The sequence below is a fragment of the Leuresthes tenuis genome, unplaced genomic scaffold (genome assembly GCF_036924035.1).
Source record: "Leuresthes tenuis unplaced genomic scaffold, fLeuTen1.0.hap1 SCAF_24, whole genome shotgun sequence".
NCBI classification, from domain to species: domain Eukaryota; kingdom Metazoa; phylum Chordata; class Actinopteri; order Atheriniformes; family Atherinopsidae; genus Leuresthes; species Leuresthes tenuis.
The window spans coordinates 18,558,641-18,578,394 of NW_027325378.1; the positions used below are offsets into that span (position 1 = coordinate 18,558,641).

A 19,754-nucleotide genomic window follows, 5' to 3' on the forward strand; every position below is an offset into this window, starting at 1 on the left:
TGCTTACATCCACATACAACCACTGTTTTGAATGGAGATGTCTTTTGGACCCAAATACTGCTGCTCATTCATTAATTCTTAACTTACAACTCCTTCTCTTCTCATTTTTGAGAGTCTAAAACTTGTTAGTTCTCAATGTTTTCTGAAAGTGTTTGAAAGTTTTTCTCTTTACAGTTTTTTTTCCCACTTGTTTTGTGCTATGCAGTCATCGTATCTCACAATTTAAGACATTTATTTTATACTAAGTCACCTGACTCAATAAGGTGACCAGTTTTATGTCAACCAAGACAACTTAGCAAAGAACCAATTCTAAGTAATTGCACCTTGCTACCAGCAGCCTGTTGCAAAGACCCATAATTTGTTCCCACTTTGATAGGTTGCCGATGCAGAAGATAACAGTTTGACAGGCATAAAACGGCATTTGTTGGACCAACAAGGGGATTCCCTGAAGAAATGTTTCCCTTGAGAAAATAGGACAAGTGGACGACAAAAGAAGTGGCTGATTCATCTGCTGTTTTCTAATAAAGCCTTATCAGAAATGGTCTCAACTGAATAGTGGAAAACAGGATGAAAATGCTGATTCAATTCAATTCAATTCAATTTTATTTATATAGCGCCAGATTACAACAATTGTCATCTCAAGGCACTTAAGTAATATAGTCCAATTCAAGCCAATTGGAATTCAATTCATTGTAATCATAATCCAATTAATTCATATAGAGCCAATTCAAAAAATTAATATCCTAGCTAAGGAAACCAACAGATTGCACCGAAATGTGTCTTCAGTCCAATCTCCCGTCCTGAGCGTGCCTGTGGCAACTGTGGAAAGGAACGACTCCCTTTTAACAGGAAGAAACCTCTGGCAGAACCAGACTCAGGAAGGGTGGCCATCCGCCTCGACCAGCTGGGGTTTGAGAAGACAGAAAAGAGGGAAAAGAGGGGGGAAAAACACCATAACGCCATTCAAAGGATATCTGTTGGAACAGGGAAACATAGGTTAATAATCACAATAATGTCACATGTACATAAAATCAATTTTGAAATTAAACAGGGGGAAAAAGAGAGCAAAGTGAGGAAAGGCGTGACAGATGAGGTCCCCCAGCAGTCTAAGCCTATAGCAGCTTAACTATGGGATGTTTCAGGATTACCTGAGCCATCCCTAACTATAAGCTTTATCAAAAAGGAAAGTTTTAAGCCTAATCTTAAAAGTGGAAAGGGTGTCTGCTTCCTGGACATTTACTGGCAGCTTATTCCACAAGAGAGAGGCCTGATAACTGAAGGCTCTACCTCCCATTCTACTTTTAGAAACTCTGGGAACAACAAGTAAACCTGCAGTTTGGGAGCGAAGTGCTCTGTTAGGAAAATATCTTACAATTAAATCTTTAAGATATGATGGAGCTCGGTCATTAAGAACTTTATATGTGAGAAGAAGAATCTTAAATTCTATTCTGAATTTAACAGGGAGCCAATGAAGAGAAGCTAAAACTGGAGAAACATGATCTCTCCTGTTAGTTCTCATCAGAACTCTGGCTGCAGCATTTTGGATCAGCTGGAGGCTTTTCAGAGAATATGTGGGACAGCCCAATAATAAGGAATTACAGTAGTCCAATCTTGAAGTAACAAATGCATGAACTAGTTTCTCTGCATCACCCTGAGACAGGATGTTCCTGATTTTAGCAATATTACGAAGGTGAAAGAAGGCAGTCCTAGAAACCAGTTTTATATGTGCGTCAAATGATAAATTCTGGTCAAAAATAACTCCAAGGTTCCTCACTGTAGAACTAGAAGCCAAGGAAATACCATCTAGAGTAACTATATAACTAGACAATTTCTCCCTGAAGCGCTCAGGTCCAAAGAGAACAACTTCAGTTTTGTCTGAATTTAAAAGCAGACAGTTCTGAGTCATCCAGGTCTTTATGTCTTTAAGACAGGCTTGTAGTCTGACCAACCTGTAGGTTTCATCTGGTTTCATAGATAAGTACAGCTGAGTATCATCAGCATAACAATGGAAATTTATGCCATGCTGTCTGATAATGTTACCTAATGGAAGCATGTATAAAGTAAAAAGAATCGGTCCAAGCACAGAACCCTGAGGAACTCCATGACTTACTCCAACGTGTGAGGAAGATTCTTCATTTACAAGAACAAACTGGAATCTATCAGATAAATATGACTTAAACCAGCCTAATGCAGTTCCTTTAATCCCAATAACATGTTCAAGTCTCTGTAACAGAATGCTGTGATCGATCGTATCAAATGCAGCACTGAGATCCAACAGGACAAGCACAGAAACAAGTCCGCTATCAGAAGCTAACAGGAGATCATTGGTAACTTTTACCAGTGCTGTTTCTGTGCTATGATGCACTCTGAATCCTGACTGAAACTCTTCAAACAGATTATTTCTATGTAAATGATCACAAAGTTGAACTGCAACTATTTTTTCAAGAACTTTGGACAAAAAAGGGAGATTGGATATAGGTCGATAATTAGCCAACACTTCTGAATCAAGAGTAGGTTTTTTAAGTAAAGGTTTAATTACAGCAACCTTAAAAGTCTGAGGTACATTTCCTATCAACAAAGACCGATTGATCAAATCCAATATGGAAGTGTCAATTAAGGGGAAAACCTCCTTGAACAGTCTGGTTGGGATTGGGTCTAACATACAAGTTGATGGTTTAGAAGAGACTATTGCTGTTGTTAGCTCAGAAAGATCAACTGGACAGAAGCTGTCTAAATACAATTCAGGTTCGAAAGATACTTCTAAAGCTGCTCTACTTGATGATACATCAGTGATAATAATGGGAAGGATTCCATTAATCTTCTCTCTGATAGAAACAATTTTATTGATGAAGAATCTCTTGAAATCATCACTGCTGAGAGTTAAAGGAATACATGGCTCAACAGAGCTCGGACTCTTTGTCAGCCTGGCAACAGTGCTGAAAAGAAACCTGGGATTATTCTTATTCTCTTCTATCAATAATGAATAATAAGCAGTTCTAGCTTTACGAAGTGCTTTCTTATACGTTATTAAACTATCTTTCCAGACTAATTGAGACTCTTCTAAATTAGAGGAACGCCACTGTCTCTCCAGCTTTCTTGCAGTCTGCTTTAACGCACGCAGCTGTGAATTATACCAAGGAGCCAACCTCTTCTGACTGATTACCTTCCTTTTCAGAGGGGCAACATTGTCCAGTGTTGTACGCATTGAAGCTGTAGTGCTGTCAACAAGAGAGTCAAGTTCTACTGGAGTAAAATTTAGGTAGCCGTCCTCTGTCATATCAGCACATGGCAGTGAAGAAAAGGATGATGAAATCAACTCTTTAAATCTGGTTACAGCATTCTCTGACAGACACCTTCTATATGTAGAATTCTTCTCAGAAACCGTGTAGTCAAGTAATGTAAATTCAAAAGTTATTAAAAAATGGTCAGACAAGACAGGGTTATGAGGGAACACTGTTAACTGTTCACTCTCAATGCCATAAGTCAGCACAAGGTCAAGGGTATGATTAAGGCAGTGAGTAGGTCTGTGAACACTTTGAGAAAATCCAATAGAGTCTAATATAGAATTAAAGTTAATATTTAGGCTGTCATTTTCAACATCTACATGAATATTAAAGTCACCCACTACAATGACTTTATCTGTACTCAGCACTAACTGGGATAAAAACTCTGAGAATTCAGAGAGAAACTCAGAATAAGGGCCAGGTGGACGATACACAACAACAAACACAAGAGGTTTTTGTGATTTCCACTTTGGGTGGGAAAAACTGAGAATCAGAGATTCAAGAGAGCTAAAACTAATCTTGGGTCTAGGACTGATTAGTAACCCTGATCTGAAGATAGCTGCCACTCCTCCTCCTCTACCTGTGGTTCGAGGAACATGAACATTTAAATAGTCAGAGGGAGTTGATTAATTAATAATAACATGATCCTCCTGCTGCAGCCAGGTTTCTGTAAAACAAAATATATCAATATGATGATCACGAATCAAATCATTCACTAACAGAGACTTCGAAGGGAGAGATCTAATATTCAGCAAACCACATTTAATAGTTTGATGTTTTTGTTCAGTTAAAGTTTTTGTTTTACATTTTTTTTGCACAAGAGGATTTGCTCCTTTTGTGTTTTTTGATTGAGGGGGGGGGCAGCCGCAGAGAAGTGTGTAAGACTACAACTCTGCATCCTGGTCTCAACCCTGGGTTGTCATGTTTTTGGATGACTAATAAATTCGTCCATATTTCTAGAAACTAGAAGAGCTCCTTCCAAAGTGGGATGGATGCCGTCTCTCCTCATCAGACCAGGTTTTCTCCAGAAAGATTGCCAATTATCTATGTAGCCCACGTTGTTTGCTGGACACCATCTAGACAACCAGCGATTGAATGAGGACATGCGGCTAAACATGTCATCACTGGTCAGATTTGGCAGGGGTCCAGAGAAAACTACGGAGTCCGACATTGTTTTGGCAAAATTACACACCGATGCAACATTAATTTTAGTGACCTCCGATTGGCGTAACCGGGTGTCATTACCGCCGACGTGAATAACTATTTTACCGTATTTACGCTTATCCTTAGCCAGCAGTTTTAAATAGGATTCTATGTCGCCCGCTCTGGCCCCTGGAATGCATTTGACTATGGTCGCTGGTGTCTCTAATGCCACGTTTCTGAGGTATGGCTAAGTAAGAAGAACTGGACTGAAAATGTGATGGAGTGCTGAATCCTTCTGAGACTTCCACCTTATTGAAGCAGTTAGATCATCTCAACAGAGAAAGGGCACCGAACCTTGTAGGAAGCCTGCATTATTATGATCATTTCCCCCCCCCCCCCCCCCCTTTCATTTTATTTCCTGTGGAAATAGGAATCTATAAAGTAGTTACTGTAATTCTCTCAAATACCAGACGGATTAAAGTATTAGATTTAGCTCTACATGTAAATAACAATGGAACAACCTAATGACTGAATGACATGTTTCTCACTGACGTCCATCTTCTCACACTTAAGGAAAATAAACAGACAAAATGTTTTCAAACCACACACTTTAATTCCACGTGTATAAGTGTAGGGATGCATGTAAATGACACAGACCCAATGCCAACAAACCTTCATGTAAGTTCTTGTTCTTTTCGGTCTATATTAATGCAGACTTACATAACTGCACTTTACATAATTACCAAAGACATATGTGTCTGTCACTTAGTTACAATCTTCTCTTTGGTTCAGCAAAAGTGTAAAAAGATTAAATTGAATGTTGCGTATCATAAAGTGCAAAGCTGATGTCTGTGCTGCCAGCTGACAAAGGCACGGAAGAAATTAGGCTGCAGCAAACAGGGCCATAAGGTCATGAATAAAAACTAAGGAGGAGATTAAGTTAAAACAGTGCAAGAATTGAACCTTCAGCGAGGCAGAAGATAAACTCTGAACCACTCGTGTGAGACGTGATGTAAACACGAAGCTCCAGTTGGTGCTGAAAACAAAGGATGGGAACTCGACGTGTTCTATAGCGATTATTCTAAACACTTTCCAACTGATCCAAAATAAAATGTGACACTAAAGCTGTTTAGTTGTATTGTAACCTCCCTCCAGCTGAGACACGCTGATCTAAGTGATGCAGCGCTCACTCGGGGGAGCAGTAACGGCCAGCAAAGAGGACGCTCATGGAAGGGTTGTGTCTGATGAAGAAGAGGAAAGGGTGATCTGCAACGAAACTGGCTGGACGTAAGCCACAGCGCAGCATCATGATAGCAGCAGTGGCGGCTGCAGCCTCGGTTCCCTCCTCGTTGACTTCCACGAAAGCCTTGTGGAAGACTTCTGACAGCACCAGGTCATTGCCGGGAGACATGCCTGTCACAAAGGAGAAGGACGGAAGATCTTACAACCCATGACAAGTATTTATTGAGGAGCACACTGATGAAAACCTCAGCTGCCAGCTCAGCTTTTGGGGTACCTGTTCCTTACAGGGTTATGAATATATCTGGTATCATCCAGGAACATTTCCTACCAGAGAAATCACTCTTTCCCATGTCGAAGGCATCCTGCATGCCCATGCTGACCAGGACCTCCTTCATGTCGTATTTCTCCTCCATCTTGAACCGGGGCAGGCCCACCTGGACCTCGACATCATTCATCATGTCTGGACGAGTCCACTCCACAAAGTTCTCATACGTCAGCTCTTTCTCCAGCTGAGGATGCATATAAAATCAGTCCCTACTTTGTGTGCACCTCGCAGGTTTCTTTATGTGTTCAAACATGCTCATGTCCTACCTTCTCCAGACCTGTCGTACTGTCCTCTATGTCATTGGGCAGAAAGATGATCATGCTCAGCTCCTTTCCTTTGTAAGGCAGTTCTAGAATCTGTCAAACAGGTGGTAGAAATATTACAGTTTAAGTACTTTTAATGAAAGTTTGATATCTACAGACCTTGTACTGCAGGTTTAACCTCATATGAACCAAATTACCTGGCAGTTGGCTTCAGGGATGTAGGTCAAAGGGAACTTGCTCTTCTGGTGCATCATTTTCACCGGCTTAGTGTTATTCTGTAAGGAAAGAGAAATGCAACATGATAAATCTTTTTTTTCTCCTCAATCTTCAGAGATTGTCCAACAATCGACAAAGAAGTGAAAAAGAATTCTCAAATTTTGACTAACATGAATTTGGCAACAGTATCCCACTTCCTCTAGCGTGCCTATTGTCATATGTTTGCTGACAAGTTCGTCATAAAAGCTTTTTTTCTGCTTCTCAAAGAAAATTACCTTGCTGAGCCTGAACTGAGCGTCACGTGTGGCACTCTCCTGAAACTGCTTGTTCCAGTTGCCTTTGAAGTAGATGGCGTTGACCAGCACCAGCCTGGTCATGTTATTCACCACACCGCTGGGCAGCACATCCTTAATTTTACCTAATTAGCAACATTGATACAAACATGAAGCAAATTCACATGCAAAACTAAGGCAGTCATGCATTTCCTACACCATTGAACGCATGCTTTCTATGTTACGGCGACTTTTTTCAGCCTCAGTGAGAAACTGAGTTAGTCTTTGGGCTTGTGTGTGGCATCCACCTTGTGTCTGTGTCTCCACCCAGCTGTTGATGTGAACCCTAACTGCTTCGGAGCTCTTGACGAAATCCACAGACTCCAGCTCGGCATCGTAGTGCTTTTTGGTCTTTCCTAGGAAATCCTGAAACCAGTAAACCAAACATTTACAGAAATTGGTTGTTCAAGCAAAACCTTTTCACAGCCATAACTGTAGTTTGTCATTCACTACTTGTCCCTCATTAGCATTAAATCTTACAGAGCTTTATCATCCCTCTCAGCCCCTCTCATTCACAAACAACCACACCTGAGAAACTCCATGAACACATAGTGAAAAAGAACACACCTCAACAAACTGGTAAGACTGCTCTCCGTACAATCTGTTGGCGACACTCAAAGCATACGGAGCGTCTGACTTGTTGAGCTCACTCAGCAGCTGGGCGAAGCTGGTGTGGATCTCATCCTGACAATCCTGTGTCTTCAGGCACTGTGGACAAAATAAAGAGCCATAAAGAACTACAAATAGTACATCAGTAATGCTCGATGAGCTGAAATAGGTTTACATTTAAACGCCGATTTATTTACTTCTACGTTACTCCATTTGTAAGACATCTAAAATGTGGGTATTCAAATAGAACTGCCATACTGCATAGAACAACACAGCATAATGTTTGGATTGTCAAAAAAGAGTTGGGATGCTGTGTAAATTGTAAATGACAAAATCTCATTAACCTATTTACAATAGAACATAGTTAAAAGAGGACTTCCACTTTGCCTCTGTCCATTTTAAAATAGATTTGTTCCAGAGAAGATGGCCGTATTCCTGGATTATGGACATACTGTATATGGCTTTTCTTTGGATGATAGCTTTAAGCTGCATTTCTGGATGGCACGGTGAACTGTGTTTACAGACAATGATTTCTGGGACAGTTCCTGAACCCATGAAGTGATTTCCATAATGGAATCGGGTCCCTTTTTATTGCAATGCTGCTTGAAGGTCTGAAGATTTTAGCCATTTTTAGCCATGTCCTTTGCATACAGAGATGTCTCCAGCTTCTCAGAATCTTTTGATGACATTATCTACTATAGAGGATAAAATATTCATTTTTGCAATTTCACACTGAGGAACATTATTCTGAAATTGTTGCATATTTTGTGGTAGAAGGTCTTTTCTTTACTTCCTGTAGACTCTACCTCTCTTAGGTTCTCTTTTTTTTTCCCCAATCATGCTACTGAACAAACAAACTTAATTAATGGCAACATGTTCCTCCAGCTACTTCATTTCAGTATACTTTACTTTTCACCCCCCCAGTCTTTTTGAGATTTTTCAACAACATTTTGATTTTTTTTTGTTTCCTATGCTTTACTGTTAATAAAATAATGATTTATGAGATCTGCAAATCCCTGAATTCTTTTTCCATTTACATTGTAAACAGCATCCCAACCTTTTTAGAAATGAATCTGAATCAATCTGAAACTTGAGGTTTTCCTCATCACTAAACACATCATGTGCTGCATAACAGTGGGATTAAACAGGAACACATTGACTAAAAAGCAGGACACAGAGAGAAACGGAAAATATTCTGACATCTTTACACCTTAAATAAAAGGACCCACATCCCAAAGGCTGATCAGAGTTCCCATAAACATTAACAAAATATGAATCCTTCCACCATGTTATACAAAAACCTCCTCAGAATTCAATTTTTCTTTGCTGATGGTTCAAGGCAAAATAATTTAACAACAACAACAAAAAGAGAGTAGAAGAAACAACCATGAAGTCAACTCCAGTCACCATATGCCACCACCCAGACCATCTGTTAGTAATATGTTCCCCCAATAGCGTACAGCCCCTGTACTACTGGCTTTGTTACCACCTTCAGCACGTTTGGCAGACAGGACTGAACCTGCTGTTGCATCTGCATTTTCATCTGCTGCGCTCCTGCGTGCTGCTGCTCTGCCTTTGTGAAGCAGAGAACCTACGGGTGCAATTAGTAGCAATCGCAGTTAAGTTAGACATCATTCATCCATTTGTGTACAGTGAGTTATGTCATCTTAGTCAGTGGTGTGTGGACTGAGTTGCATTCTGCTGCCTCTGCACACTCAAATTCATTTGGACACAGGGTTCTTTCTCTAACTTTAGCTGAAAGGTTAACCTATATTTGCAGAATTATTTTTGTGGCACATGCTGAGCCACAGCTCTGTGATGGTGAGAGAAGGCTCAAAGAGTAGCCATCCCCTATCATGTCGTCAGGATTAACTTTTTACAGGCAGACTGTGTTTAAGGAGGATCGTTTGAACTCCAGGCTGTTAAGGTCAGTGACAGAGGGCGACTTTCCACCACATAAGTATTTGAAAAAAAAACTTTCAGCAGCCAGCACAGGTTGAATCGTGGAGAGAAAATCTCCAAAAAGGTCCTGGCAGGGCACCACACAGCTCAACTGGTTAAGCTGTGGCCCTTTTACAGAGCCTGGGAGTTCTGTAACAGCAGGTAAGGGGTTTGGCTCCAGAGCTCATAGCCTTTATTGCATGTGATCCCACTTCTTTGCAAAATAAAAGTGACAAGAACCCCACAAAAATAAATGAATTAATAAAACTATATATCAGTTAATACTGGTTTAAATCTGAGTAGCATTACTGCATGACAATGACAGATACATCGTTTAAATCACAGAATGTATCATGAGCTGACTTTTTAATGACCATTTAAAAGTGACCTGCCATGAATGCAAACCTGTGCATCGGGGAGTGTGTGTGTGTGTGTGTGTGTGCGTTAAATGGTGCAGTGGTGTTAAAAAGACTGTAGCTCTACTAAGATCAAACAATTTGAAATACAGCCTGATTGTCAAATTATGAACATCTATGTATCAAGTCAGCTGTAAAAGGTCATGTTTATTTATAGAGCACCTTATAACAAATAAAATAAATAACAATAAAATCCAAAAAATGAATTTAACAAAGACATGCAATCGAAACAAAGACAACATTTGTTTCCCCCAGGTCTGAAAGCCTGGGAGAAAAGGTGAGTTTTAAGAGAGGATTTAAAAATGTCCAGAGTTTCTGATATGCAGCGCTAACTGTCCACAGTTCTACTAGCTGTCCACAGCTTCGGGACAGGCAGCCACTGCAAAAGCTCGATCGCCTTTAGTTTTTAGCCTGCATTTAGGCACATCCAAGTATAGTTCATCAGCAGGCCTCAGCTGAAGACAGTCTCAGATTTGGGAAAAATAATGGATAACTAGTAGGGCTGTCAAACGATTAATCACATTTTTTCCACAGTTAACTCACGATTAATCTCTATATTAAAAATATAGAGTTAGAATCAAATAAACACAAAGAAAAAATGCAATGCATCTTTTATTTCTTCTTTCAAATAAAAAAGTGCACTGTAGACCCACTTGACATGTCCATTTCAAAAACACAGCACATAAAATGCCACAACAATGAGGTCTTAAAACTGAAGAGGTCGTAGACAACAAACGACAAACAGAACAGGCCTAATGACAGTTAAATGAATGAAGAACTGCAGTCATTAGACACATGGCCAATTTGCTAAGGCTGCAATTAACCATGATCAAAAGAAATTAATGCGTTATTTTTTTTTTTAATTAATCTTATCGCAATTAACGCAATAACTAATGAGAATAACTTCAACTAATAATTAGTTGAAATGGTTAAATTTACAGTTGTAATAATATCTATAATCAGTGATGAACAGTTGGAAAAATGCTGGAAATAAGTGACTGGCCTAATTCAACAAGATGTCTTAATTATAAACTTGTATCCATGATCCTGAATTTAATTTTAAAAAGTGCGCAAAAAGTTTAATTTGGCAGCAAATTTTCCAACTATCTGTCGGCCTACATGACGACAAGCAGACAATCTGTATTACAGTTGCACACTGACAGAGACTGATGAGTTTTTACATGTGTCAGCCCATTTCTAAACTGTACCAAATGTCCACTTAGTTTTTTGCGCAACAGCTTGTGCAACAGTCTGAATCACCCATTTTGCTGAAAGACATACAGGCACCGTAACATGGTATCCAAAACAGCAATTTTAACAGATGCTCTTAGCTAACATAAGTTCAGCTAACATAACGCCTCAATGAGAGATTCCTTGGTTCATTTGCTCAAACAAGCTGAACCTTCGTCCTCAAGACACAATCAGTTTTATACAGGCTGCCTCCTTACTCTGAACAATGAACTCTTTGATATTTTGTCCCTGACCCAGCTGAACAGGCAGGTAATAACCCTGCTGTCCCAGAGTCAGATAACACAAAGGCACAGAGACGACAGAAAAGAGAGTCATATCTGCTATTTTTAGAACGTTCAACATGTTAGCAGATGAATACTGAAGTGGCATCTTGTAATTATGGTATAATAAATGTGCCATTTGTGTGAGACTTTGTCATTTCTAATGACTGGAGTTGTTACTTTAAATCCAGGGTCAGGGCAGATTATGGGTGAGGCCTTTCCCTTCCCATGTACTCACACCCACTGACTTGACTCAACTGGGTGTGGCATGACTTTATCAAAAGCTTAGACATGCTTGTCTTATAGTGTCAACTTCCACAAATATTTAAAAAATGCCTCTGTATTGTTCTGTTAAGCCTCAGAGAAACTAAATAGAAAAGGAGCTTTGAGTAATGCTTTTCCCAAAGCTGACTCCTACATCTTTGCAACTTAATGTAGGAAGCAGATCTATAACCATTGAAACCATCAGAAATGTACATGTAATGTGTACATTGTAAGCATGAAAACTGTGGTTGAGGTAATTACAAATTATTTTCTAAATGCAATTACTGTGAGTTTAATCAAAAAAGGTACAGAAAATGTTCATCATGAAGGTCTCCATTCATTGACTAAAGAACCTTGATAGCCAGAGTTAAAAGAGGCAGAGCCAGAGCCACAGTTATTCTGCCAGTATGCACAGCTTAGGCCAATTCAAACAGATCTTTATTGCCCTTACACGTCCATATTACTGATCACGTTCCCATAGCAACACAGCACAGGGCTGGTCAGAGTCTGAGCATGACACACAATTTCTGCTGACGGCAGAAGACGAGACAAGTGATTCGTGAACTTTCTCTCCTATCAAATTCAACGCAGTCTTCTTCATGGAGCTTTCCTGTTCAGCGGTGCGTGATCGCGTCTTGGGGAAATATAGTCACCTCAGTGACCTCAGTCAAATGGGACATAAGTGGCTCCATGTTACTATAAGTGTGATCGATTTAAATCAAATCAAACAGAACGTACACCGCGTTTAATGCGGGATCGCAAAGATGGACAGTTGGCATTTAAATGACATTAAACTGTACCTCTGACATCTGTGTGGCCGTGTTGCCTCTGGCCCCCAGCATCACCATAGCCAGGGCTGAGGAGATGCTGAAAGGGGAGTAGAAGATGTTTGCAGACTTGTCATTATCGCCCAGCGTTTTGAGCAAAGCCAGAGAGAAGCTGGTGTTGGCCTTGGACAGGGGGGTAGGTGATGCCATTGTGCCTGCTGTGGAAACGAGTTAGGACAGAACATTAATCACCGATCACTTGATGGATCAAACTCCACTGAAAAGATGCTGAAATTACCATTCCACAGATCAGCCAGGAGTATCTGGAGCTCACAGACAACAAAGCTATAACAGATTTTAGACTGATGTAGAACTGTAGTAAACTTTGCATACACCAAGCAGGTACACCTCAGTTTAACTGAGATATAGCTTAGTATGGAGTTCTATACAAAAATCATGCCTTTGTTGGTGTGTACACAACCGAATGTTATACACTGGATTACAGTCAAACTGCGTTCAAATTGCTCTTTGACAGCACAATTAAGCAGCCCATAATGTAACATTGCACCACGCTTTTGGTTTCATGCAGATTTACATGTGCAACACTGTTACAGGTTCAACAGGACTTTTCCCCTTTAACACTAAACCTGTCCCGTCACACCTGTTCCGTACGACTTCTGTGGAAATGATTGCTAAGCGCCGCTTAATTCCAGCACTAATACCAACTATCCATAAAACTTTACTCGCAGACTGAGTTGAGTTTTACTTACTGACAGATGGTTTGTTTTCTTGTGGTCCTCTGGAGTCGTTTTTAGCATCACGTGAAAAAGAAACGCAGAAGCCTCGGTTTATATATGTTTTAGACAAGCCGACACGCCCCAAAAATTGACAGGCAAAAAAAAGAAGGCTTCCGCATTTTCAGTTGTCAATCTACGGAAGCCGAAGTGGTTGAAAAAGCTTTATCTCGACTATTAACGCAGCAACCGCTACGCATGTGAGGTAAGTAACGTGGAAAAACCCCAGAACGTCACTGTCACTAGAAATACGCACATATCTTGCTGTCAAACAAATATGTATCAGCATGTTACTTTCAAATTTAAAATGTAAAAAAACAAGACACCAAGGGCTATACCTCGTTTTAAACGTAATTATAATGAATTTAACTTGAATATTCTGATATCTTTTTTTCTCCTTGTCTTCAATCTATTCCATTCTTTGACACTTTTAATATGGAATTTGCATAAGTAATAATATAGCTATAGATTACATGAATAATCACTTCTTTTAATTAAGGTTGCACATACTGATCGATCTACTTGCACATACAGGTGTGCAAAAGTCTTGGGTCATCCCTCTTTTCTTCTTTTTTTTGTTCCAAGCAGCATGAATCCTGTAAATGTGGTCTTTTGTGGACCATTTTCAGAGGAGTATATATTTTTTGTTTTGTGTTGTTTTTTCTTTAAGCTACATGAAACTGATCTATGAATCATTCGAGGCATCTATCTCAAGGGATGAGTCAGCGTTGTGTCTATACATAATGGAAATGTACAGATATGTACAGTCACTTTGTATTCACATTGCACATACTGCATTCACTAAAAATATGAAAAATGCCAAATGGAATGTGCTTCAAGATGTCTGGAAAACTATTCCTGAGGACAAATTAAAGAAATCAAATGAAATCTTGTTGAAGACGGTTCAGGTTATGTTAAAGAATAAAGTTTGCCAATGACAAAAATTTAATCGCAATCTTGTTACAATTGTACAAAATCTGTTTGTGTTTTTTTGCTGTATATACTGTATTTCCATTTATGTTTGCACACATTTCATGTGTCTGCATGTATGACTTTATTGTGCAATGAAAGCAAAAATAAGAAAATGAAATGCTGGAGTCAAATTCCATGTTAGTACAAATAAACATGGCCGATAATCTGATTCTGTTTTTTGTACGATTGTGACTGCAGGAGAGAGAACTCGGAAGGTTTAGAGTTTAGTGTGAAAATTGGGAGATAAAGAATCCCAATTAATTATTGGGTTGTAACTACCCAGTTGAATTGACAATGACAAATACAATCATTTACAGATTTGCTCATTAAAACAAATAAATCACAGAATGTATTATGAGCTGACTTTTCAATGACCATTTAAAAGTGGCCTGCAATGAATGCCAACTAATGATTAAATTTACAGTTGTAATGAGATCTATAATCAGTGGTGAATAGTTGGACAAAATGCTGGACATAAGTGACTGGGTTAATTCAAAGGGAGGTCATAATTATAAACCTGAATTATAATCCATAATCCTGACAAATTTAATCAAAAAATGTGCAAAAAGTCCAAATTGGTTCCAAATGTTCTGACTACATGTTGGCCTACATGAATACTAGTAGGCAATCTGTAATACAGTTGCACACTGACGGAGACTGATGAGTTTTTGCATGTGTCAGCCTATTTCTAAACTGCAACCTTTTATTGACACTTCCTCCCTTCAAGAGTCAATGAGTAAGTCAGAAGAAGCCAGGACATAATGAAATTACTTTTACTGGTGCTCTTTGTCATGGATACACAATCCCACAAACCTTTGCCACTTATACATAAATGTCCACCTAGTTTTTGTGCAACAGCTTGTGAAACAGGCTGAAACAACATGGTATCCAAAAGAGCAATTTTAACAGATGCTTGTTAGCTAACATAAGTTCAGCTAACATAACGCCTCCACTGAGAGATTCCTTGGTTCATTTGCTCGAACAAGCTCAACCTTCGTGCTCAGGACACAATCAGTTTTATACAGGCTGTCTCCTTACTCTGAAAAATGAAGTCTTTGATATTTTGTCCCTGACCCGTCTGAATTGTTGTTGTTAAGTTAATATTGTGCATATTTGGGCCATAATTTCTCATGGTGGAGAAAGCATTTAATGTGACTCTTGATTTCTTGACAAATAATTAAGTGGTGTGGTGAAGATCCAAGGCGCTCTTAAGATGAGTAATCTAAATGACAAGCTGGTCTCATAGTAAACCATGAAATTAGGATGCATACAACAGTGTGTGCAGGAAACAGAACTCGAAAGGTTTAGAGTTCAGTGTGAACATTGGGAGATAAAGAATCCCAATGAACTATAATAATATTAATTCTAACATTTTAATGTCTGTTATACTTTAAGTCTCCTTCCATGTCGTCCTAAATCTCTCTGACATCAAAGGAGGTGTCAGGCATGATGTCTGTATTTTTTTAAATGTTCCTCAGTCACAAACAAAATCAAACCAAGAGCCATCTTGTGGGATCACGTCAGATGCCATACATATTAGCTCTCGGACAACACCCATCGTAGAATATACATAAAATTACTCTCCATCCCTGTACCTCCTCTTTGTTTTTGTTTTTTTCTAATTATCCACATTTACTTTTAAAATAACTTGTCCTGCTGTGGTTGCTATCTTCAACAGCACATTTTTCAAGACTCAGAATAATTTCCCTATCACCCCCTTCTTCCTTTACTGATAAAAGAATCAACAGCAAAAACGTTTCTTGGTGGTTGTTTTCTGTAACTTTGACGTTACTGACAGCTAACATTAGGACACAGGGAAAGGCCGGGGTGGTTAATCATTAGCTTTTTAAGGGGAACAGTGTGAGAATACTGCTACAACAGAACTCCCGTACATGTGAAACAGATCAGTTGTCCCCATTTTCTCTTTGCCAATTCTCATTTGATCTTACTCCTTGTAGTCAAGCACTTTGCAGTTGTAAAGAAATGTGGTATAAAAACAAGTTTATGCCAACTGATGCACTTTAAAATGCAGAACAATTGCCAGCAGGTCAGGCTGGGACTTCTGCTTCAACAATCTCATAGATGAGATGTCTCCACAGTGTTGACATAGACTACTAATAGCAATGCCATCCACATTAATTAGCCTAATATTTACCAATGTTTATGCTAAAAGGAAAATAATAGTAGAAATATTGTAGCGTTGTACTTGCCCTCGATGCCCAAGATTTGGAACAATTGATTAACTAATGACTTTTTCTGACAATAATCATGTTCTGATAATCAATACATTTTAATTCATCATTATGACATATATTCTAATTTTATCCAGTGTTGTAATGTAACGAAGTACAAATACTTTGTTACTGTACTTGAGTAGATTTTTCACATATCTGTACTTTACTTTGTTATTTACATTTATGGCAACTTTCGCTTTTGCTCCACTACATTTCCAAAATAAAATGTGTAATTTTACTCCGATACATTTCTCCTAACCATCTTCGTTCCTTGTTAATACAAATGAAAATCAGAAGAAATTTGAGTTGGGGACGTAATGCGGTAAAAGTTTGTTGTCATGTCAACCGCCAAGGGCGAAGAAGAAGTCCCGCTTGTCCGGGCATGTCACATTTTTGATGCCGTCATGGAAGTACTTGCTGCAGGCTCTGTGGCTAATGTCACCGCTCCAGCAGCATCTCGACAACAATGGAGAACTTGGTGAACTCCGTGGTGGTGATGAAGATAACGTTGCACACCCGTGGCCGTATTTGCAAGAAATATTTTCGTACGTTGGACTGAAAGATTCTTCCTACCGGATTAAGTGCCTGTCATGCCTACTGAGAGTAACTGAAATATTCGCATTCAAAAACTGCCCGTCCAACCTGAAGAAGCACATCGAGGTAGGTTAAATTTATTTTCATTCAATTAAGCCATAATGTCAACGTTATTAAACATGAATTAGTTATCATAAGCCTTTCAGATATCTAGCTAACGTTTGCTAGTTAACTTTTATGATTAGCCAATGTGCACGACCCTGAAGTCTGGGATGGGTATGAAGGACCATTTTACTGCATTTCTTTGCATTCTGATCAGCCTAAACTAGGGCCTGTATGGAAACTACATTAGTTAGACTGCTCAAATCTGGATGGAATTATTCTAAAGAGGCTGTAGATTCATTAATACCTTGTTTGGGATTTTTGAAACTTTTTTCTGATTTGTCAAAATGCAGAATAGGGCCATTTTACTGCATTTTTTTGTATTCTGCCTAAACTGGGCCCTGTATGGAAACTACATTAGTTTGACGTTGTATCCCAACTTCCACTTATTATTGATCAGTTTTACTTAGTTACTCAATTTCTCAGCAATTATCTTGTTGTATCCAATTCAATAGTTTTAGTGTTATTTTAAACAATGGTGTTGTGTCTTTTTTTTTCAATCACAGGTTCAATCCAGCTGAACTGGCCTTCCTCACTGAACATGCTGCTGCCATGAGCATGGTTGCCCAGGCGACCAACATCTTGCAAGCAGAAGCAAATGCCATGATGGGATGGCTGCTTCCAACCATCAACCTGCTGACCATCAAACTTGACAGAGTCAAGTTGTCACTTAAGTACTGCAAGCCTCTGGTGGATACTTTCCAGGTCATCGTTATTCTTGTATTTATTCTATATTGTCTTGACTCTAACTTTAATGAATTAATTTAAATTATATTCAAATGTTTTTTCAAAATGTGTTACTTTGGCACTTTGTGACAGTAATTGTTGCTGAAATGTGCTATACAAATAAACTTGCCTTGCAGGTGGGAATCAGGAAGCGTTTTGGCCACATGTCAGGAGACCCTGAGTTGATCGCAGCTGCAGCCGTACAACGTGGACAAAGGACGAATCCACAATCAAAACAGATAAGACATCATGGGGACAGTGAAAAAATAAGTATATCTTGAAGCATGGATAGTACACACAATTAAAATAACAAACCTAGAATCAAAACTTAAATTTGGGGTCATAACATGTTAGAGTGTTGAATTAGATCTATAATCTATATTTTCATTGTCGCTATTTCAGGAATTGACTACATCAGACAGCAGATCGAAGAATGCAGATGCCAACCGGTCCAGTTCGTCTGATGACGATGACTTTTTCTTGCCCTGCAGTCGTCTCAAGCACAAGATGGTGCCGGACATCTGGATGGATACTTGGCCTGTTCCGCAGATCCCATGGACTTGCTGAATGGACTTTCTCCTGTGCCTGAATATTATGTATATATTTTATGTATATTGTGTATATATTATATACTGTAAGGAAGCCACAATAAATTTCATAATAAAAATTCTAACCACTGACTTCTTTTAAATACATTTACTGTTAATACTTAAGTACATTTTATATCAGACAATTACTTTTGATACTTAAGTACACTAAATGTCATTTACTTAAGACTTTTACTCAAGTAATATTTTAAAAGGTGACTTTAACTTCTACCAAAGTCATTTTCTGGTAAGATACTTGTACTTTTACTCAAGTATCGCTTTCAAGTAGTTTGTACAAGACTGCCCCTTGGTGGTGGTTTGTGTACCTGTGAGGTGCAGACTTTGTTGAAGGAGACAAATATAGCTGTATGTAGGAAGCAGGCGAAGGTCAGGTCCCGGTGAAAAGCCCACGATGCCACCAACAGCAGGATGAGCTGAGGCAGGAATGCTGCCAGGCCGAGGCCCTGGTTCCACCTGCTGTCTGAAAGAACAAAAGAGGTGCGTCAAGCTCAGAGAACTGAATCAAATCCCGTGTCTTTACTGTCTGTTTGAGGGAAAAGAAAACATACTTCCTGCTATGTAACGGATTTAACATGAACTTCACTGCAAGTGGATGATCAGCAAAGTAACATCTGCACGCGGTCTAGTGTTCTGTGCTGGTCTTTGTTCGAGTCTCATTGAATGAGAGGAAAAAAATACCTGCAGTAAGGTAGAGCATGTAGAAGTACGGAGAGAAGTTGTGTCTGATGTCCCTTCGGGTCAGATGGTACAGGTATGTCTCATGAAGAAACTGCCAACCATACCTGGATTTACAGCAGAAGGGTCGCGTCATTTTTTCATTTCCATGTACAGTTAGTGTACTGGTCTGGACAAGACTGAGGAAACTTCCAATAAATACAACAGGCCTCCTCCACATGGAGGTATTTTTGGTTTCATCTGTTCTCCTCTCTGCTGTGTGCAGGACCAGAGCAATGGGCAGGGCATATGTAATGGGGTAGATTTACATAACAAAAGCTTATACTTCTTAAAGGATGTGCTTTTCTGTGAGGTTGGAAAGAAGCCTCTCCATCTCCAACCATGCAAGATGAATCAGGAAAGCAGGTAAGACCAAAAGAAGGTTAGCTTTTCTCTAGTGTCTCGCGTTGGTGCAAATTTTTCGGGCTGCTCGTTTCTCTGGGGTCATTCTGCTTTCCTTGAACGTGTGAAATTATAAAGCAAAATGACCAGTATAAGTTGTTCATAACCGTTGATGAATTACTATGTTCGAAAACATCAACATGGAAGTAATTTTTCTTCAGTTTTCTTCTTCTTCTTCGTGACTGGGGTTGAAAGTAGTGATGGGTCCATCCATCCATCCATAGATATATACATGTTGATCTCTCCTAATAAGGCAGGCACACAATAATAATTGTGTGAAACAGAATAGAAATGC

The 19,754-nt window shown here is 39.2% G+C and overlaps 2 protein-coding genes across 3 annotated transcripts; both read right to left on the reverse strand.

The window, feature by feature from the left end:
* Window positions 1-5,018: 5,018 nt before the first annotated feature.
* LOC140284260 (leukocyte elastase inhibitor-like) lies at window positions 5,019-12,525 on the reverse strand. Of its 2 annotated transcripts, XM_072378093.1 has the most exons (9): window positions 12,347-12,525; window positions 8,904-9,005; window positions 7,373-7,513; window positions 7,054-7,171; window positions 6,749-6,891; window positions 6,455-6,532; window positions 6,261-6,350; window positions 5,998-6,178; window positions 5,019-5,840 (listed from the first exon to the last, which is right to left on the reverse strand). In XM_072378093.1, the coding sequence occupies exons 1-9, from the start codon at window positions 12,521-12,523 to the stop codon at window positions 5,614-5,616; spliced, it is 1,257 nt and encodes a 418-aa protein (XP_072234194.1). In that variant the 5' UTR covers window positions 12,524-12,525; the 3' UTR covers window positions 5,019-5,613. The 2 variants fall into 2 exon arrangements, with proteins under 2 accessions (XP_072234194.1, XP_072234195.1); XM_072378094.1 differs by lacking the exon at window positions 8,904-9,005.
* A 6,078-nt stretch (window positions 12,526-18,603) lies between these two features.
* On the reverse strand, window positions 18,604-19,179 carry LOC140284426 (GPI mannosyltransferase 1-like). Its single transcript, XM_072378296.1, has 2 exons — window positions 19,022-19,179; window positions 18,604-18,803 (listed from the first exon to the last, which is right to left on the reverse strand). The coding sequence occupies exons 1-2, from the start codon at window positions 19,152-19,154 to the stop codon at window positions 18,604-18,606; spliced, it is 333 nt and encodes a 110-aa protein (XP_072234397.1). The 5' UTR covers window positions 19,155-19,179.
* Window positions 19,180-19,754: the final 575 nt, after the last annotated feature.